Here is a 22,125-nt window from a genome sequence, read left to right on the forward strand (position 1 = left end):
TGACTGAGGCAGAGCTACAGTGATGTGGACTGAGGCAGAGCTACAGTGATGTTGACTGAGGCAGAGCTACGGTGATGTTGACTGAGGCAGAGCTACAGTGATGTTGACTGAGGCAGAGCTACAGTGATGTGGACTGAGGCAGAGCTACAGTGATGTTGACTGAGGCAGAGCTACAGTGATGTGGACTGAGGCAGAGCTACAGTGATGTTGACTGAGTCAGAGCTACGGTGATGTTGACTGAGGCAGAGCTACAGTGATGTTGACTGAGGCAGAGCTACAGTGATGTTGACTGAGGCAGAGCTACAGTGACTGAGGCAGAGCTACAGTGATGTGGACTGAGGCAGAGCTACAGTGATGTTGACTGAGGCAGAGCTACAGTGACTGAGGCAGAGCTACAGTGACTGAGGCAGAGCTACAGTGATGTGGACTGAGGCAGAGCTACAGTGACTGAGTCAGAGCTACGGTGATGTTGACTGAGGCAGAGCTACGGTGACTGAGGCAGAGCTACAGTGATGTGGACTGAGGCAGAGCTACAGTGATGTTGACTGAGGCAGAGCTACAGTGGATGCTGACTAGGCAGAGCTACTGAAGCAGAGCTACAGTGACTGAGGCAGAGACAGTGATGGGACACTGAGTCAGAGCTACGGTGATGTTGACTGAGGCAGAGCTGTTGACTGAGGCAGAGCTACAGTGATGTTGACTGGGCAGAGCTACGGTGATGTTGACTGAGGCAGAGCTACACCTGAGGCAGAGCTATAGTGACTGAGGCAGAGCTACGGTGATGTTGACTGAGGCAGAGCTATGATGTTGACTGAGGCAGAGCTACAGTGATGTTGACTGAGGCAGATCTATAGTGACTGAGGCAGAGCTACAGTGATGTTGACTGAGGCAGAGCTACAGTGATGTTGACTGAGGCAGAGCTACCCAGTGATGTTGACTGAGGGGCAGAGCTACAGGTGATGTTGACTGAGGCAGAGCTACGATGTTGACTGAGGCAGAGCTGATGTTGACTGAGGCAGAGCTATAGTGACTGAGGCAGAGCTACAGTGATGTTGACTGAGGCAGAGCTACAGTGATGGCTGTGATGAGAGCTACAGTGATGTGGACTGAGGCAGAGCTGTGATGTTGACTGAGGCAGAGCTGGACAGAGGTGATGTTGACTGACTGAGCAGAGCTACAGTGATGTTGACTGAGGAGCTACAGTGATGTGGACTGAGGCAGAGCTACAGTGATGTGGACTGAGGCAGAGCTACATTGATGTGGACAGAGCTGAGGCAGAGCTACAGTGATGTTGACTGAGGCAGAGCTACGGTGATGTTGACTGAGGCAGAGCTACAGTGATGTTGACTGAGGCAGAGCTACAGTGATGTTGACTGAGGCAGAGCTACAGTGACTGAGGCAGAGCTACAGTGATGTGGACTGAGGCAGAGCTACAGTGATGTTGACTGAGGCAGAGCTACAGTGATGTTGACTGAGGCAGAGCTACAGTGACTGAGGCAAAGCTACAGTGATGTGGACTGAGGCAGAGCTACAGTGACTGAGTCAGAGCTACGGTGATGTTGACTGAGGCAGAGCTACAGTGATGTTGACTGAGGCAGAGCTACAGTGATGTTGACTGAGGCAGAGCTACGGTGATGTTGACTGAGGCAGAGCTACAGTGATGTTGACTGAGGCAGAGCTATAGTGATGTTGACTGAGGCAGATCTATAGTGATGTTGACTGAGGCAGAGCTACAGTGATGTTGACTGAGGCAGAGCTACGGTGATGTTGACTGAGGCAGAGCTATAGTGACTGAGGCAGAGCTACGGTGATGTTGACTGAGGCAGAGCTATAGTGACTGAGGCAGAGCTACGGTGATGTTGACTGAGGCAGAGCTACGGTGATGTTGACTGAGGCAGAGCTACAGATGTTGACTGAGGCAGAGCTAGTGAGTGACTGAGAGCTATAGTGACTGAGGCAGAGCTACAGTGATGTTGACTGAGGCAGAGCTATAGTGACTGAGGCAGAGCTACAGTGATGTTGACTGAGGCAGAGCTACAGTGATGTTGACTGAGGCAGAGCTACAGTGATGTTGACTGAGGCAGAGCTACAGTGATGTTGACTGTCTGGTGAAGGTGCTGTAATAGATGGTAGAGGACTGGTACACACCCAGACAGGACAGCATGTCGACCCAGAGCTACAGTGATGTTGACTGAGGCAGAGCTATAGTGGCTGAGGCAGAGCTACAGTGATGTTGACTGTCTGGTGAAGGTGCTGTAATGGGTGGTAAAGGACTGGTACACACCCAGACAGGACAGCATGTCGACCCAGAGCTATAGTGATGTTGACTGAGGCAGAGCTACAGTGATGTTGACTGTCTGGTGAAGGTGCTGTAATGGTGGTAAAGGACTGGTACACACCCTGACAGGACAGCATGTCGACCCAGAGCTATAGTGACTGAGGCAGAGCTACAGTGTAGATGGTAAGGACTGGTACACACCCAGACAGGACAGCATGTCGACCCAGAGCTATAGTGACTGAGGCAGAGCTACAGTGTAGATGGTAAAGGACTGGTACACACCCAGACAGGACAGCATGTCGACCCAGAGCTACAGTGTAGATGGCAGAGGACTGGTAGATGGTAGAGGACAGCATGTACACACCAGACAGGACAGCATGCGACCCAGAGCTATAGTGATGTGACTGAGGCAGAGCTACAGTGATGTGGAGATGGTAAAGGACTGGTACACACCCAGACAGGACAGCATGTTGACCCAGAGCTATAGTGACTGAGGCAGAGCTACAGTGTGATGGTAAAGGACTGGTACACACCCAGACAGGACAGCATGTCGAGGCAGAGCTTGATGTTGACTGAGGCAGAGCTATAGTGAGATGGGCAGAGCTACAGTGATGGACTGGTACACACCTGACAGGACAGCTGTGATGTTGACCCAGAGCTACAGTGTAGATGGTAAGGACTGGTACACACCCAGACAGGACAGCATGTTTTGTAGATGGTAAAGGACTGGTACAGAGCCAGACAGGTGACAGATGTCGTAAGAGCTACAGTGTAGATGGTAAAGGACTGGTACACACCCAGACAGGACAGCATGTTGACGAGCCCAGAGCTATAGTGTTGGTAAAGGACTGGTGACTGACACTGGGCCAGACAGGACAGCATGTCGACCCAGAGCTATAGTGTAGATGGTAGAGGACTGGTACACACCCAGACAGGACAGCATGTCAGAGCTACAGTGATGTTGGGACAGAGCTACAGTGACTGAGGCAGAGCTATAGTGTAGATGGTAAGGACTGGTACACACCCAGACAGGACAGCATGTCGACAGGTTGACTGTCTGAGGCAGAGCTCACGGACATGGCAGTAGCCTGGAAAGACAAGTAGCAAAGACATGTTATTATTATTATTATTATTATTGTTATTGACGTTGTTAGGGGCAGATCAGCTGTAATACTGCCGATACATTGATGGAGGCTACAATCTAATTGACATACATTTTTCAACTCTGCTGTGATGCTTCACAAAAAGTTCTGAAACTTTCTATTCTTATAGTTTCTACAGATAAATGTAAATGAAAGTCAAACATTTTTTTTCTAAAAAAATATTATTATGCGATTGACTATGACTTTTCAAAACACCCAGCAGTGCTATCTGCAGAGTTATCTCCAGGTAAACATTGCAATTCTTCAGCCATTCCTGGACCTGTGACCAAAAATGACTACTATTATTATTCTAGTCAATGAAGAGCATGTGAGCATTATGATGCAGAGGGCCAGTTTAAAACCATTTAGCCAGCAGTATCTGAGTCAGCAGTACAGCATGTTTGGTTAGTTTTTCCATGCTAAATGTTGTTGCGACATCTTGTGCACGGAACAATGTCTGAACACTGGATGTGTGACCTGGTGCATTAGACCTGCTGAAACAAAACAATGTCTGAACACTGGATGTGTGACCTAGTGCATTAGACCTGCTGAAACAAAACACTGTCTGTACACTGGATGTGTGACCTAGTGCATTAGACCTGCTGAAACAAAACAATGTCTGAACACTGGATGTGTGACCTGGTGCATTGGATCTGTTGAAACAGAAATTCAACAATCCTGCGACTGAGTGTGACATAATTTAACTGTGACACTTTCAGATACTCTCTGACTACTCAGAAAGATAACAGCTCCCACCTGTTTCACTAGGAACAGCATGACGGCACCACAGACAGAAGGGGAAAGTTATAAATATCTTTGGCAACACATTGCGCATTAGCTAGCTACATGTCACCCAACTCTGAATTAAACCCTGTTTTACTCAAGTACCTGCGCATCTCGCAATTCCACCACCACATTCTCACTACTCCAGCGAGCCGCCATCTTCCTCTACGGCAACAACATCAACAAGACGTCACACGACGCCCTGTCTCTCAAATCACGGACAGCGCGAGAACTTACTTCCCGTCTTCTGATTGGTTGGTGATGATGCGGACGTCGCTATCCAAGATGGCGGCTACCATGGTGGAACATGTTGTCGTAGACGCAGGAGGATTTTTGAAGAAAGCACTTCTTCAGGTGAGGTTTAAACTGTGTCACATATCAGTAGAGATGTTCTTCGGGTGTTCCGTTCCCCAGGATCAGAAGTATTTAATACGAATAACTTTTTTTTTTATCACAAACTGCGTGCTTGATGTCAGGTCTGGATAGCTCGTGGTTCATCCTGTTTAAATGGCCACATCAACATCATGTAGCTGCGTATATTATAATTTATACATTGCCCCCAATATTAATATATATGTATTTATTTTGTAGGACATTGGGAAGAATATCTACACGCTGAAGGATGTAGTAGAGGAAATTAGAGACAAGCCAACCCGGAGGAGCCTGGCATTCCTACCATATCAACTCAACTTCAGAGAGCCGTACCCAGAGGACATCAGATTAGGTAGCTAAGGTTTTTTTAAATGACACATTTGGTCAGTTTTGGTTGTTTGATTTGTTGTACTGGATATTTGTTTTTGTATACAAATCTGCCTCTCCGACATCACCTCTATAGTTGTTGATGGTATTTAATGAATTGTGATGCTGGTACTGAGTGTTGAGGTCTGTGTTCAGTGACTGAGTTCTCCAAGAAGACGGGAGACTACCCCAGCCTTTCTGCCACAGACATCAAGGTGTTGGCTCTGACATACCAGTTGGAGAGGGAAAACGTTGGGACGGACCACCTGAAGAAAGAACCCGAGGTCAAGGTAAGACCGGGAACAATGAGACCTGAGGTCAAGGTAAGACCGGGAACAATGAGACCTGAGTTCAAGGTAAGACCGGGAACAATGAGACCTGAGGTCAAGGTAAGACCGGGAACAATGAGACCTGAGGTCAAGGTAAGACCGGGAACAATGAGACCTGAGGTCAAGGTAAGACCGGGAACAATGAGACCTGAGGTCAAGGTAAGACCGGGAACAATGAGACCTGAGGTCAAGGTAAGACAGGGAACAATGAGATCTGATCCCAAATGGAACCCTGTTTTCTTTCTTCTAAAGTAGTGCACTATATAGGGAATAGGGTTCCATAGGACTCTGGTCTAAAGTAGTGCACTATATAGGGAATAGGGTTCCATAGGGCTCTGGTCTAAAGTAGTGCACTATATAGGGAATAGGGTTCCATAGGACTCTGGTCTAAAGTAGTGCACTATATAGGGAATAGGGTTCCATAGGACTCTGGTCTAAAGTAGTGCACTATATAGGGAATAGGGTTCCATAGGGCTTTGGTCTAAAGTAGTGCACTATATAGGGAATAGGGTCCCATAGGGCTCTGGTCTAAAGTAGTGCACTGAATAGGGTGCCATAGGACTCTGGTCTAAAGTAGTGCACTGAATAGGGTCCCATAGGGCTCTGGTATAAAGTAGTGCACTAATGTAGGGAATAGGTCTCTGGTCTATAGTAGTACCACTATATAGGGAACAGGGTGCCATGTGGGACACAACCAGTGAAACAGACTAGTTATCACACAGAAGCCTGAGTATTGTAGGCGTTTGAATAGGTCACAGCTTTGACATGTCGTCTGTCGTCAGGTCCAGGTGTGCAGTACAAGGAGACATCCAGAGGCTCCCGTTGGCGTGGCAGGGTTCCACTTCCCCTCAAAGGTACAGTTTCACAAATATATATATATATATATTTATCCGTTATTTTACCAGGTCAGTTGACTGAGAACACGTTCTCATTTGCAGCAACGACCTGGGGAATAGTTACAGGGGAGAGGAGGGGGATGAATGAGCCATTTGTAAACTGGGGATTATTAGGTGACCGTGATGGTTTGGGTGCCAGATTGGGAATTTGGCCAGGACACCGGGGTTAACACCTCTACTCTTACGATAAGAGCCATGGGATCTTTAGTGACCACAGAGAGTCAGGACACCGGGGTTCACACCCCTACTCTTACGATAAGAGCCATGGGATCTTTAGTGACCACAGAGAGTCAGGACACCCGTTTAACGTCCCATCCGAAAGACGGCACCCTACACAGGGCAGTGTCCCCAATCACTGCCCTGGGGCATTGGGATATTTTATTTTAGACCAGAGGAAAAAGTGACTCCTACTGGCCCTCCAACACCACTTCCAGCAGCATCTGGTCTCCCATCCAGGGACTGACCAGGACCAACCCTGCTTCGCTTCAGAAGCAAGCCAGCAGTGGTATGCAGGGTGGTCTGCTGCTGGCAAGTCCAAACAATGACATGAAATCAACTCTGTTGTTAACCAGAGTACTGATCCGTGTGCATGTTGAGATGTTAGACTAAGTAAATGAACAACCTGAAAAGACATCTAGAATAACAATGTGAATGAGGAACCATGTGGGATGATCAATAGTACAAATCAACCACTTCTGTCAACATCTAGAATAATAGTTAATAGTTCTCTTCTCCTCTGTGGTCCAGAGGCCAGCTGATGGGCTGTTCAGTGGCAGACAGAGGCCAGCAGCACAGACACAGCACAGCTATAACCCTCCAGAGATCGGAGAGTACAACAGCTTCCAGTTCTGGAGGAATCCTCTGCCCTGCTTCGACACTGACCTGCTGGAACTAGTGGTGAGTAGGACACACACTACCTCTGACCTGCTATAACTGTCTCTCTCTCTCTCTCTCTTGTCTCTCTCTCTCTCTGTCTCTCTCGGTCTCTCTGTCTGTCTCTCTCTCTCTGTCTCTCTGTCTGTCTCTCTCTCTCTCTCTCTCTGTCTCTCTCTCTCTCTGTCTCTCTCTCTCTCTCTGTCTCTCTCGGTCTCTCTGTCTGTCTCTCTCTCTCTCTGTCTCTCTGTCTGTCTCTGTCTCTCTGTGTGTCTGTCTCTGTCTGTCTGTCTCTCTCTCTCTGTCTGTCTCTCTGTGTGTCTGTCTCTGTCTGTCTGTCTCTCTCTCTCTGTCTCTCTGTCTGTCTCTCTCTGTCGGTGCTGAAGAATTGATGTGGTCCTTGTTATTTTCCTGCAGAACATTGAGGACCTGTCAATATCAGACAGTGGAGCAGCAGACACTGTCCACACAGAACCTGAAACCGGGTCAGAGGAACACAAACACTCAAAGAATCATTCAGAGGAGCACAGCAGTGGATCGGAGGAGGAAGATGAGAAGGACGAGGATGAGGAGGAGGATGGTGGCGGTTGGATCACCCCTAGCAACATTAAACAGGTCCAGATGGAGACGGGGATCTGGGCGTCGCCTGTGGACGTTAAAGTGGCGTGTCTCACCACCGACTTCGCTATGCAGGTACTGAGGCCCAAATGGACCCCTTGATAGTGCACTACTTCTAACCAGGGCCCATAAGTAGTACACTATATAGGGAATTCAAATCAAATCAAATTTTATTTGTCACATACACATGGTTAGCAGATGTTAATGCGAGTGTAGCGAAATGCTTGTGCTTCTAGTTCCGACAATGCAGTAATAACCAACAAGTAATCTAACTAACAATTCCAAAACTACTGTCTTATACACAGTGTAAGGGGATAAAGAATATGTACATAAGGATATATGAGTGAGTGATGGTACAGAGCAGCATACAGTAGATGGTATCGAGTACAGTATATACATATGAGATGAGTATGTAGACAAAGTAAACAAAGTGGCATAGTTAAAGTGGCTAGTGATACATGTATTACATAAGGATGCAGTCGATGATGTAGAGTACAGTATATACGTATGCATATGAGATGAATAATGTAGGGTAAGTAACATTATATAAGGTAGCATTGTTTAAAGTGGCTAGTGATATATTTACATCATTTCCCATCAATTCCCATTATTAAAGTGGCTGGAGTTGGGTCAGTGTCAATGACAGTGTGTTGGCAGCAGCCACTCAATGGTGGCTGTTTAACAGTCTGATGGCCTTGAGATAGAAGCTGTTTTTCAGTCTCTCAGTCCCAGCTTTGATGCACCTGTACTGACCTCGCCTTCTGGATGATAGCGGGGTGAACAGGCAGTGGTTCGGGTGGTTGATGTCCTTGATGATCTTTATGGCCTTCCTGTAACATCGGGTGGTGTAGGTGTCCTGGAGGGCAGGTAGTTTGCCCCCGGTGATGCGTTGTGCAGACCTCACTACCCTCTGGAGAGCCTTACGGTTGAGGGCGGAGCAGTTGCCGTACCAGGCGGTGATACAGCCCGCCAGGATGCTCTCGATTGTGCATCTGTAGAAGTTCGTGAGTGCTTTTGGTGACAAGCCGAATTTCTTCAGCCTCCTGAGGTTGAAGAGGCGCTGCTGCGCCTTCTTCACGACGCTGTCAGTGTGAGTGGACCAATTCAGTTTGTCTGTGATGTGTATGCCGAGGAACTTAAAACTTGCTACCCTCTCCACTACTGTTCCATCGATGTGGATAGGGGGTGTTCCTCTGCTGTTTCTGAAGTCCACAATCATCTCCTTAGTTTTGTTGACGTTGAGTGTGAGGTTATTTTCCTGACACCACACTCCGAGGGCCCTCACCTCCTCCCTGTAGGCCGTCTCGTCGTTGTTGGTAATCAACCTACCACTGTTGTGTCGTCCACAAACTTGATGATTGAGTTGGAGGCGTGCGTGGCCACGCAGTCGTGGGTGAACAGGGAGTACAGGAGAGGGCTCAGAACGCACCCTTGTGGGGCCCCCTGTTGAGGATCAGCGGGAGGAGATGTTGTTGCCTACCCTCACCACCTGGGGGCGGCCCGTCAGGAAGTCCAGTACCCAGTTGCACAGGCGGGGTCGAGACCCAGGGTCTCGAGCTTGATGACGAGCTTGGAGGGTACTATGGTGTTGAATGCCGAGCTGTAGTCATGAACAGCATTCTCACATAGGTATTCCTCTTGTCCAGGTGGGTTAGGGCAGTGTGCAGTGTGGTTGAGATTGCATCGTCTGTGGACCTATTTGGGCGGTAAGCAAATTGGAGTGGGTCTAGGGTGTCAGGTTATGGAGGTGATATGGTCCTTGACTAGTCTCTCAAAGCACTTCATGATGACGGAAGTGAGTGCTACGGGCGGTAGTCGTTTAGCTCAGTTACCTTAGCTTTCTTGGGAACAGGAACAATGGTGGCCCTCTTGAAGCATGTGGGAACAGCAGACTGGTATAGGGATTGATTGAATATGTCCGTAAACACACCGGCCAGCTGGTCTGCGCATGCTCTGAGGGCGCGGCTGGGGATGCCGTCTGGGCCTGCAGCCTTGCGAGGGTTAACACGTTTAAATGTCTTACTCACCTCGGCTGCAGTGAAGGAGAGACCGCATGTTTTCGTTGCAGGCCGTGTCAGTGGCACTGTATTGTCCTCAAAGCGGGCAAAAAAGTTATTTAGTCTGCCTGGGAGCAAGACATCCTGGTCCGTGACTGGGCTGGGTTTCTTCTTGTAGTCCGTGATTGACTGTAGACCCTGCCACATGCCTCTTGTGTCTGAGCCATTGAATTGAGATTCCACTTTGTCCCTGTACTGAATTGGGTTGCCATTTGGGACAGCGAACTCCTCTTTGTCTACGTAACTGTCCCCTGAGTGGTAATAGTTGACGCTGATGACTGAAAGTTGAGACCCCGTTGTAGATGTAGACAGTCAGAACCATGCGTTTGTTTGGTCGACTGTTGACTGAAGCTGGTTTGTTCCACAGAACGTCCTGATTCAGATCGGGCTCCATGTCCTCTCTGTGAATGGGATGCTCATCAAACAGGCCAGGAATTACATCCTGCGATGCCACGCCTGTTTTAAGTGAGTACCTCTTCCACGCTGAACGCTCACGTCGTAAAATACATTTACAAATCTGTGTTATTCAATTATTACCACCCACACTGCCTGGCGCGTGCCAACCTGCGTTGCCAAGGGCTACAATAGAAGTCCTCCCATCTCCTCATTGGTTTATAGAAGCAGGTACCCACGTGCCATCTCCTCATTGGTTTATAGAAGCAGGTACCCACGTGCCATCTCCTCATTGGTTTTATAGAAGCAGGTACCCACGTGCCATCTCCTCATTGGTTTATAGAAGCAGGTACCCAATTGCCATCTCCTCATTGGTTTTATAGAAGCAGGTACCCACGTGCCATCTCCTCATTGGTTTATAGAAGCAGGTGCGTGCCATCTCATTGGTTTATAGAAGCAGGTACCCGCGTGTCATCTCCTCATTGGTTTTATAGAAGCAGGTACCCACGTGCCATCTCCTCATTGGTTTTATAGAAGCAGGTACCCACGTGCCATCTCCTCATTGGTTTATAGAAGCAGGTACCCACGTGCCATCTCCTCATTGGTTTTATAGAAGCGGGTACCCACGTCCCATCTCCTCATTGGTTTTATAGAAGCAGGTACCCACGTCCCATCTCCTCATTGGTTTTATAGAAGCAGGTACCCACGTGTCATCTCCTCATTGGTTTATAGAAGCAGGTACCCACGTGCCATCTCATTGGTTTATAGAAGCAGGTACCCACGTGCCATCTCCTCATTGGTTTTATAGAAGCAGGTACCCACGTGCCATCTCCTCATTGGTTTATAGAAGCAGGTACCCACGTCCCATCTCCTCATTGGTTTTATAGAAGCAGGTACCCAATGTGCCATCTCCTCATTGGTTTATAGAAGCAGGTACCTTGTGTCATCTCCTCATTGGTTTATAGAAGCAGGTACCCAAATGCAATCTCCTCATTGGTTTATAGAAGCAGGTACCCACGTGCCATCTCCTCATTGGTTTATAGAAGCAGGTACCCCAGTCATCTCCTCATTGGTTTTATAGAAGCAGGTACCCAGCAACAGCCATCTCCTCATTGGTTTATAGAAGCAGGTACCCAAGTGCCATCTCCTCATTGGTTTAGCAAAGCAGGCTGCGTGCCATCTCATTGGTTTATAGAAGCAGGTACCCGGACAAATTCATCTCCTCATTGGTTTTATAGAAGCAGGTACCCACGTGCCATCTCCTCATTGGTTTATAGAAGCAGGTACCCAAGTGCCATCTCATTGGTTTTATAGAAGCAGGTACCCACGTGTCATCTCATTAGTTTTATAGAAGCAGGTACCCATCTCCTCAATGGTTTTATAGAAGCAGGTACCCATGTGACATCTCCTCATTGGTTTATAGAAAATTAGGTACCAACAGCGTGCCATCTCCTCATTGGTTATACCCAAACAGTGGGTGATTGAAAGACTAAATGTTTTGCTAGTAATGGTAATACTATGAAAGTGTAGATGCCAATCACCATATAAGTTCAAAGATGAAAAAGCCTGGAAGGAGGAGAGATGACTAGGAAATATTCGGTTGACCGGATGTGTGGATTAATTGTCGGAGTAGAGGACCTTGTGCATTTCAGGTAAAATAACAACTCAATGTTTATATCCCAGGATAAATTAGCTAAATAGGTGACAAATTAGCTAGCTAGCAACAGCAAGCTTTTTAAATATTAAATGCCTCAACAAAGGGAGGCTAAGAGATTAATTCTAGCTAGCAAGTCTGAACAGCAAGCTAGCTAAATAGACAAATTAGCTTCTACTGGCTACCTAGTCAGTTGGCTAAATAGGGGACAAAGAAGAAGCTAGCTAGGGGGGAAACAGCTAAATTGGGGAAAATTAGCCAGCTAGCTCAGCTGGCTCAAGGGGGGATAGCTAGTAAATTGGACAAATTAGCCAGCTGGGGAAAGGGGGGATAGCTAGTAAATAGGAAAATTAGCCAGCTAGCTGGCTAAATAGGGGTATTAGTCAGTTGGGGAAAGGGGGGATAGCTAGCTCAGTTGGGGAAAGGGGGGGATAGCTAGCTAAATTGGGGAAAATTACCTAGGCAAAGATAGCTAGTCAGTTGGGGAAAATTAGCTAGTCAGTTGGGGAAAGGGGGGATACCTAGTCAATTGGGGAAAGGGGGATACCTAGTCAGTTGGGGAAAGGGGGGGAACCTAGCTCAGTTGGGGAACAGGGGGAAGCCTAGTCAGTTGGGGAAATAGGGACAAATTAGTCAGTTGGGGAAAGGGGGGAATACCTAGTCAATTGGGGAAAATTACCTAGCAGTTGCAACAGGGGGAAGCTAGTCAGTTGGGGAAACTGGGGGAATACCTAGTCAGTTGGGGAAAGGGGGGATCCTAGTCAGTTGGGGAAAGGGGGGATACCTAGTCAGTTGGGGAAAGGGGGTTTACCTAGTCAGTTGGGGAAAGGGTACCTGGTCAGTTGGGGGAATACCTAGTCAGTTGGGGAAAGGGGGATACCTAGTCAGTTGGGGAAAGGGGGAATACCTAGTCAGTTGGGGAAAAAGGGGGATACCTAGTCAGTTGGGGAAACTTTTAAATATTAGTTTTTAGTCAGTTGGGGGAAAGGGGGAAATACCTAGTCAGTTGGGGAAAGGGGGATACCTAGTCAGTTGGGGAAAGGGGGGATACCTAGTCAGTTGTTGAAGGACCACCACCAAGTCATGGGATAAGGGGGGTCCAGTCAGTTGGGGAAAGGGGGAAGGGGGATATCTAGTCAGTTGGGGAAAGGGGGGATACCTAGTCAGTTGGGGAAAGGGGGGGATACCTAGTCAAAGTGGGAACCCCAAAGGGGAAGGGGATACCTAGTCAGTTGAATTTGGGAAACCTAGTCAGGGGGGATCATCTGTCAGTTGGGGAAACTACCTAGATTGGGAAATGGGGGATACCTAGTCAGTTGGGGAAAGGGGGATACCTAGTCAGTTGGGGAAAGGGGGGATACCTAGTCAGTTGGGGAAAGGGGGGATACCTAGTCAGTTGGGAAAAGGGGGGATACCTAGTCAGTTGGGGAAAGGGGGGATACCTAGTCAGTTGGGGAAAGGGGGGGAAAGGATACCTAGTCAGTCAGTTGGGGAAAGGGGGGGGATACCTAGTCAGTTGGGGAAAAGGGGGGGGATACCTAGTCAGTTGGGGAAATACCTAGTCAGTTGGGGGGGGGATACCTAGTCAGTTGGGGAAAGGGGGGATACCTAGTCAGTTGGGAAAAGGGGGGATACCTAGTCAGTTGGGGAAAGGGGGGGGATACCTAGTCAGTTGGGGAAAGGGGGGGGAGGATACCTAGTCAGTTGGGAAAGGGGGATACCTAGTCAGTTGGGGAAAGGAAAGTCAGTTGGGGAAAGGGGGGGATACCTAGTCAGTTGGGGAAAGGGGGGATACCTAGTCAGTTGGGGAAAGGGGGATACCTAGTCAGTTGGGGAAAGGGGGGATACCTAGTCAGTTGGGGAAAGGGGGGGATACCTAGTCAGTTGGGGAAAGGGGGGATACCTAGTCAGTTGGGGAAAGGGGGGATATCTAGTCAGTTGGGGAAAGGGGGGAGGATACCTAGTCAGTTGGGGAAAGGGGGATACCTAGTCAGTTGGGGAAAGGGGGGGGAAAGGATACCTAGTCAGTTGGGGAAAGGGGGGATACCTAGTCAGTTGGGAAAAGGGGGATATCTAGTCAGTTGGGGAAAGGGGGGATATCTAGTCAGTTGGGGAAAGGGGGAGGATACCTAGTCAGTTGGGGAAAGGGGGGATACCTAGTCAGTTGGGGAAAGGGGGGGATACCTAGTCAGTTGGGGAAAGGGGGGGATATCTAGTCAGTTGGGGAAAGGGGGATACCTAGTCAGTTGGGGAAAGGGGGGATATCTAGTCAGTTGGGGAAAGGGGGATATCTAGTCAGTTGGGGAAAGGGGGGATATCTAGTCAGTTGGGAAAAGGGGGGATATCTAGTCAGTTGGGAAAAGGGGGGGATACCTAGTCAGTTGGGGAAAGGGGGGATACCTAGTCAGTTGGGAAAAGGGGGGATATCTAGTCAGTTGGGGAAAGGGGGATATCTAGTCAGTTCCTAGTCAGTTGGGGAAAGGGGGATATCTAGTCAGTTGGGAAAAGGGGGGATACCTAGTCAGTTGGGGAAAGGGGGATACCTAGTCAGTTGGGGAATGGGGGGATACCTAGTCAGTTGGGAAAAGGGGGGATACCTAGTCAGTTGGGAAAAGGGGGGGATACCTAGTCAGTTGGGGAAAGGGGGGATACCTAGTCAGTTGGGGAAAGGGGGGGATACCTAGTCAGTTGGGGAAAGGGGGATACCTAGTCAGTTGGGGAAAGGGGGATACCTAGTCAGTTGGGGAAAGGGGGATACCTAGTCAGTTGGGGAAAGGGGGGATACCTAGTCAGTTGGGGAAAGGGGGGATATCTAGTCAGTTGGGGAAAGGGGGGGATACCTAGTCAGTTGGGGAAAGGGGGGGATACCTAGTCAGTTGGGGAAAGGGGGGAGGATACCTAGTCAGTTGGGGAAAGGGGGGGATAACTAGTCAGTTGGGGAAAGGGGGGTATCTAGTCAGTTGGGGAAAGGGGGGATATCTAGTCAGTTGGGGGAAGGGGGGGGGGGATACCTAGTCAGTTGGGGAAAGTTTTATAACTGAATGCATTCAACTGAAATGTGTCTTCCACATTCAACCCATCTCTCTGAATCAGGGGAACAGTGGGTTAACTGCCTTGTTCCGGGGAACAGTGGGTTAACTGCCTTGTTCCGGGGAACAGTGGGTTAACTGCCTTGTTCCGGGGAACAGTGGGTTAACTGCCTTGTTCAGGGGAACAGTGGGTTAACTGCCTTGTTCAGGGGCAGAACAACAGATTTTTACCTTGTCAGCTCAGGGATTCGATCCAGCAACCTTTTGGTTATTGATCCAGAGCTCTAACCACCTGCAGACTAGCTTCTTCACTCTGTTACCGTAGCAGCTGCAGACTAGCTTCTCCACTCTGTTACCGTAGCAGCTGCAGACTAGCTTCTCCACTCTGTTACCGTAGCAGCTACAGACTAGCTTCTCCACTCTGTTACCGTAGCAGCTGCAGACTAGCTTCTCCACTCTGTTACCGTAGCAGCTGCAGACTAGCTTCTCCACTCTGTTACCGTAGCAGCTACAGACTAGCTTCTCCACTCTGTTACCGTAGCAGCTACAGACTAGCTTCTCCACTCTGTTACCGTAGCAGCTACAGACTAGCTTCTCCACTCTGTTACCGTAGCAGCTGCAGACTAGCTTCTCCACTCTGTTACCGTAGCAGCTGCAGACTAGCTTCTCCACTCTGTTACCGTAGCAGCTACAGACTAGCTTCTCCACTCTGTTACCGTAGCAGCTGCAGACTAGCTTCTCCACTCTGTTACCGTAGCAGCTACAGACTAGCTTCTCCACTCTGTTACCGTAGCAGCTGCAGACTAGCTTCTCCCACTCTGTTACTGCTTCTCTCCACTCTGTTACCGTAGCAGCTGCAGACTAGCTTCTCCACTCTGTTACCGTAGCAGCTGCAGACTAGCTTCTCCACTCTGTTACCGTAGCAGCTGCAGACTAGCTTCTCCACTCTGTTACTGCTACAGACTAGCTTCACTCTTACCGTAGCAGCTGCAGACTCCTCACTCTGTTACCGTAGCAGCTGCAGACTAGCTTCTCCACTCTGTTACCGTAGCAGCTGCAGACTAGCTTCTCCACTCTGTTACCGTAGCAGCTGCAGACTCTTCTCCACTCTGTTACCGTAGCAGCTGCAGACTAGCTTCTCCACTCTGTTACTGCTGCAGACTAGCTTCTCCACTCTGTTACCGTAGCAGCTGCAGACTAGCTTCTCCACTCTGTTACCGTAGCAGCTACAGACTAGCTTCTCCACTCTGTTACCGTAGCAGCTGCAGACTAGCTTCTCTACTCTGTTACTGCTACAGACTAGCGTCTCCACTCTGTTACCGTAGCAGCTACAGACTAGCTTCTCCACTCTGTTACCGTAGCAGCTACAGACTAGCTTCTCCACTCTGTTACCGTAGCAGCTGCCGACTAGCGTTTACCATTGCTTATTGTAAATGATTGAGGTGGAATGCTAATCTAATGTCCGCTCTCTGTTCCCGTAGTACTCCCTGCCCCTGCCACAAGGGGGCAAACACGGCAGCAACCCCCCACCTGGTGGAGGACCAGCGTTTCCCCCAGCAGCGCGTGTCCCGTAAGGCCCGCCAGAAGACGGACGTCTTAAACCCAGACTACCTGGCCGGGGGCGGCTCACCTTTCTCTGATCACGACATCTACAGCCGCTCTGCCAACCTGCACATCACAGACGGCGCGGGCGGAGGGGGTCGGAGGCGGGCCAACCCCAACGCTGCCCGCAAGAAGAAATGTTGAAGAATCGGAAGCCATTTTCTACACGCCAAGTTCCACTAAAGAGAAATCCCAGAAACTGAACTGTGAAGATAGCTGGATTTAATACTGATGTTTTGTATAAAATTACTTCTTTTTTTTTTCAAAGGTAAACGTAATGAATTCCGGGTTCAAATAATGTCATACAGTAACTAAACTACCAAGTTTGTAAAAGCCTGACGGTATTTGCACTTTCAAGGCTTGTGTCTGTAACCTGCTCTGACATTTGATGCCCCTAATTAAAAACACAGTTCAAGACGCCTCTGTTGTGGATATATTTTAATAATGAAGATCCATCTTACAGTAGAAATAAACTATTTTAAATGTACATAGTCCAGTTACCACATTGTCAAACCCAGATTAGATGGCAGGATATACAAGCTAAAGCATTGGAAACATTCCTGAAAAGGGTAAATTGTTAAATGAACTAGTCAAAATGCACAGTAGCTGAGAATCAAACCATTAATTCAAGGCTGTTGTTAGTTTACCTTGCCAACACTCCTGAGGGTTAACTCTCTGCTACCTCTGGGTTTACCTCAGGCTCTGATGGCTCACTGTCTACCTCTAGGACTGGGACATGTTCTGGGACGGTCAGTACAGGTTTTGGGGGATTCAGTATGGCCTCCAACTCAGGGTCTTCCTGTACTTCACGGTGGCTGTCAGCCCTTGGTCTCTCTGGGTCGTCCAGTACAGGGTTCGGGTCGTTCAAAATGGCTTCCAGTTCAGGGTCAGAGGTCAGACCTGTCTCGGACACAAACTCAGTAGATATGGTGGATGAGACCATGGGATCCTCCTCAATAGGTTCCGGGCCTGCTATTGGTTCAGGAAGTCCCAGGTTGTCAACAGGAAGTATGGGTTGAGGATCAGCTGTGGTGAAACCGTCCAGCTCAACACCGAGGTCTTCTCCCACCGGAGTCACCGTCTCCCTCTTGGGAAGAACAAACGCCAGAGGCTCCAGGACTGGACTCACATCGATACAACCCAGACCGCTGTACTGGTGGACTTGAGTTGGAGGGACACCTGGAGCAGAAAAACCACGTTTCACATTATTACAGAGGTCGTTACTGTGGATGTTCTCTGTCATCTTCTAGTCTTTAGAGTATTTACCCAGCATCGGTGGTAGATCATGAAATACCAACTGATGTGGGGGGGGGGGACAGAGTATTTACCCAGTAGGACAGAGAGCTGGGGGGGGACAGAGTATTTACCCAGTATGACAGAGAGCTGTGCTGGGGGGGACAGAGTATTTACCCAGTAGGACAGAGAGCTGTGCTGGGGGGGGGACAGAGTATTTACCCAGTATGACAGAGAGCTGTGCTGGGGGGGGGACAGAGTATTTACCCAGTATGACAGAGAGCTGTGCTGGGGGGGGGGACAGAGTATTTACAGTATGACAGAGAGCTGTGCTGGGGGGGGGACCAGTATGAGTATGACAGAGAGCTGTGCTGGGGGGGGGACAGAGTATTTACCCAGTATGACAGAGAGCTGTGCTGGGGGGGGACAGACCCAGTATGACAGAGAGCTGTGCTGGGGGGGACAGAGTATTTACCCAGTATGACAGAGAGCTGTGCTGGGGGGATGACAGAGAGCTGTGCTGGGGGATAGAGTATTTACCCAGTATGACAGAGAGCTGTGCTGGGGGGGGGACAGAGTATTTACCCAGTATGACAGAGAGCTGTGCTGGGGGGGGGGACAGAGTATTTACCCAGTATGACAGAGAGCTGTGCTGGGGGGGGGACAGAGTATTTACCCAGTATGACAGAGAGCTGTGCTGGGGGGGGGGACAGAGTATTTACCCAGTATGACAGAGAGCTGTGCTGGGGGGACAGAGTATTTACCCAGTATGACAGAGAGCTGTGCTGGGGGGGACAGAGTATTTACCCAGTATGACAGAGAGCTGTGCTGGGGGACAGAGTATTTACCCAGTATGACAGAGAGCTGTGCTGGGGGGGGACAGAGTATTTACCCAGTATGACAGAGAGCTGTGCTGGGGGGGGACAGAGTATTTACCCAGTATGACAGAGAGCTGTGCTGGGGGGGGACAGAGTATTTACCCAGTATGACAGAGAGCTGTGCTGGGGGGGGACAGAGGGACAGAGAGCTGTGCTGGGGGGGACAGAGTATTTACCCAGTATGACAGAGAGCTGTGCTGGGGGGGGGGACAGAGTATTTACCCAGTATGACAGAGAGCTGTGCTGGGGGGACAGAGAGCTTACCCAGTATGACAGAGAGCTGTGGGGGGGACAGAGTATTTACCCAGTATGACAGAGAGCTGTGCTGGGGGGGACAGAGTATTTACCCAGTATGACAGAGAGCTGTGCTGGGGGGGGGACAGAGTATTTACCCAGTATGACAGAGAGCTGTGCTGGGGGGGGACAGAGTATTTACCCAGTATGACAGAGAGCTGTGCTGGGGGGGACAGAGTATTTACCCAGTATGACAGAGAGCTGTGCTGGGGGGGGGACAGAGTATTTACCCAGTATGACAGAGAGCTGTGCTGGGGGGGGACAGAGTATTTACCCAGTATGACAGAGAGCTGTGCTGGGGGACAGAGTATTTACCCAGTATGACAGAGAGCTGTGCTGGGGGGGGGGGGACAGAGTATTTACCCAGTATGACAGAGAGCTGTGCTGGGGGGGACAGAGTATTTACCCAGTATGACAGAGAGCTGTGACAGAGAGCTGGGGGGGGGGGATTTACAGTATGACAGAGAGCTGTGCTGGGGGGGGACAGAGTATTTTACAGTATGACAGAGAGCTGTGCTGGGGGGGGGACAGAGTATTTACCCAGTATGACAGACTGTGCTGGGGGGAGACCCAGTATGACAGAGAGCTGTGCTGGGGGACAGAGTATGACAGAGAGCTGTGCTGGGGGGGGGGACAGAGTACCCAGTATGACAGAGAGCTGTGCTGGGGGACAGAGTATTTACCCAGTATGACAGAGAGCTGTGCTGGGGGGGGACAGAGTATTTACCCAGTATGACAGAGAGCTGTGCTGGGGGGGACAGGGTATGACAGAGAGCTGTCTGGGGGGAACAGAGTATTTACCCAGTATGACAGAGAGCTGTGCTGGGGGGAAGAGTATTTACCCAGTAGACAGAGAGCTGTGCTGGGGGGACACAGTATGACAGAGAGCTGTGCTGGGGGGGACAGGTTGTATGACAGAGAGGCTGGGGGGGACAGGTCAGAGAGCTCAGCAAAGGAACAGTATGACAGAGAGCTGTGCTGGGGGGGGACAGCTCCTTTACCCAGTATGACAGAGAGCTGTGCTGGGGGACAGTCTTACCCAGTATGACAGAGAGCTGTGCTGGGGGGACAGAGTATTTACCCAGTATGACAGAGAGCTGTGCTGGGGAGGGGAGAGAGGAAATCATGAGTATGACAGAGAGCTGTCTGGGGGGGAGTATTTACCCAGTATGACAGAGAGCTGTGCTGGGGGGGGACAGAGTATTTACTGACCATGGCTGGGGGGACAGAGTATTTACCCAGTATGACAGAGAGCTGTGCTGGGGGGGACAGTATTTACCCAGTATGACAGAGAGCTGTCTGGACAGGGAACAGAGTATTTACCCAGTATGACAGAGAGCTGTCTAGAGAGACAGAGAGCTGTGCCAAAGTATGACAGAGCTGCAGAATGGGGGGGACAAACAGCTCCAGTATGACAGAGAGTGTGCTGAGGGGGGACATCCAGTCTGACCTTGCGTCTGGGGAGAGAGAGCATCCAACATCTGAGGGAGTGTGACATCCAGGTCAGAGACCAGTGCGTCTAGAGAGCATCCCGTTACCCAGTCTGAGAGCATCCAGTCTACCGCGTCTAGAGAGCATCCAGTCTACCAGGTCTAGCAAAGGAGAGCATCCCATCAGAAACAGCATCCAGTCTACCGCGTCTAGAGAGCATCCATCTGGGGAGAGAGAGCAAATCATGAGATCTACATTCTGAGGAGAGCATCCAGTCTACCGGTCAGAGAGCATCCAGTCTTTCCAGTCTAGAGAGCATCCAGTCTACCGCGTCTAGAGAGCATCCAGTCTACCGCGTCTAGAGAGCATCCAGTCTACCGCGTCTAGAGAGCATCCAGTCTACCGCGTCTAGAGAGCATCCAGTCTACATCCAGCGTCTAGAGAGCATCCCATCTACCGCGTCTAGAGAGCATCCAGTCTACCGCGTCTAGAGAGCATCCAGTCTACCGCGTCTAGAGAGCAGTCATCCCGTCTAGAGAGCATCCAGTCACCGCGTCTAGAGAGCATCCAGTCTACCGCGTCTAGAGAGAGCATCCAGTCTACCGCGTCTAGAGAGATCCAGCATCCAGTCTACCGCGTCTAGAGAGAGCATCCCATCTAGAGAGCATCCAGTCTACCGCGTCTAGAGAGAGCATCCCGTCTACCGCGTCTAGAGAGCATCCAGTCTACCGCGTCTAGAGAGAGCATCCAGTCTACCGCGTCTAGAGAGCATCCAGTCTACCGTCTAGAGAGCATCCAGTCTACCGCGTCTAGAGAGCATCCAGTCTCTACCGCGTCTAGAGAGCATCCAGTCTACCGCGTCTAGAGAGCATCCAGTCTACCGCGTCTAGAGAGCATCCCGTCTACCGCGTCTAGAGAGCATCCAGTCTATCCATCCAGTCTACCGCGTCTAGAGAGATCCAGTCACCGCGTCCATCCAGTCTACCGCGTCTAGAGAGAGCATCCAGTCTACCGCGTCTAGAGAGCATCCCATCTACCGAGAGAGCATCCCAGTCTACCGCGTCTAGAGAGAGCATCCAGTCTACCGCGTCTAGAGAGAGCATCTACAGAGCATCCACCGTCTAGAGAGCATCCAGTCTACCGCGTCTAGAGAGAGCATCCCATCTAGAGAGCATCCAGTCTACCGCGCTAGAGAGCATCCAGTCTACCGCGTCTAGAGAGAACATCCCAGTCTAGAGAGAGCATCCCATCTACCGCGTCTAGAGAGCATCCAGTCTACCGCGTCTAGAGAGAGACATCCAGTCTACCGCGTCTAGAGAGAGCATCATCTAGTCTAGAGAGCATCCCGTCTACCGCGTCTAGAGAGCATCCCAGTCTACCGCGTCTAGAGAGCATCCCATCTACAGAGAGCATCCCATCTACCGCGTCTAGAGAGCATCCCGTCTACCGCGTCTGGAGAGCATCCCATCTAGAGAGAGCATCCAGTCTACCGCGTCTAGAGAGAGCATCCCATCTAGAGAGAGCATCCCATCTACCGCGTCTAGAGAGCATCCCATCTACCGCGTCTAGAGAGCATCCCGTCTACCGAGAGAGCATCCCGTCTACCGTCTAGAGAGAGCATCCCGTCTACCGCGTCTAGAGAGAGCATCCCGTCTACCGCGTCTAGAGAGAGCATCCCGTCTACCGCGTCTAGAGAGCATCCCGTCTACCGCGTCTAGAGAGAGCATCCCATCTACCGTCTAGAGAGAGCATCCCATCTACCGCGTCTAGAGAGAGCATCCCATCTACCGCGTCTAGAGAGAGCATCCCATCTACCGCGTCTAGAGAGCATCCTTTCTAGAGAGAGCATCCCCTACCGCGTCTAGAGAGCATCCCGTCTACCGCGTCTAGAGAGAGC

At 50.1% G+C, this 22,125-nt stretch overlaps 2 protein-coding genes across 2 annotated transcripts in view; one reads left to right on the forward strand and one right to left on the reverse strand.

The window, feature by feature from the left end:
- Positions 1-22,125, reverse strand: part of LOC115120854 (conserved oligomeric Golgi complex subunit 8) — a 56,520-nt gene that overhangs the window by 16,571 nt on the left and 17,824 nt on the right. The window lies entirely within an intron of this gene.
- On the forward strand, positions 4,450-16,812 carry LOC135570259 (RNA-binding protein NOB1-like). Its single transcript, XM_065016376.1, has 8 exons — positions 4,450-4,557; positions 4,795-4,927; positions 5,098-5,231; positions 6,053-6,124; positions 6,914-7,063; positions 7,457-7,732; positions 10,082-10,182; positions 16,233-16,812. Exons 1-8 carry the CDS (start codon positions 4,465-4,467, stop codon positions 16,534-16,536), a joined length of 1,263 nt encoding a protein of 420 aa, XP_064872448.1. The 5' UTR covers positions 4,450-4,464; the 3' UTR covers positions 16,537-16,812.

Source organism: Oncorhynchus nerka, unplaced genomic scaffold (assembly GCF_034236695.1).
Source record: "Oncorhynchus nerka isolate Pitt River unplaced genomic scaffold, Oner_Uvic_2.0 unplaced_scaffold_1009, whole genome shotgun sequence".
Taxonomy (NCBI): domain Eukaryota; kingdom Metazoa; phylum Chordata; class Actinopteri; order Salmoniformes; family Salmonidae; genus Oncorhynchus; species Oncorhynchus nerka.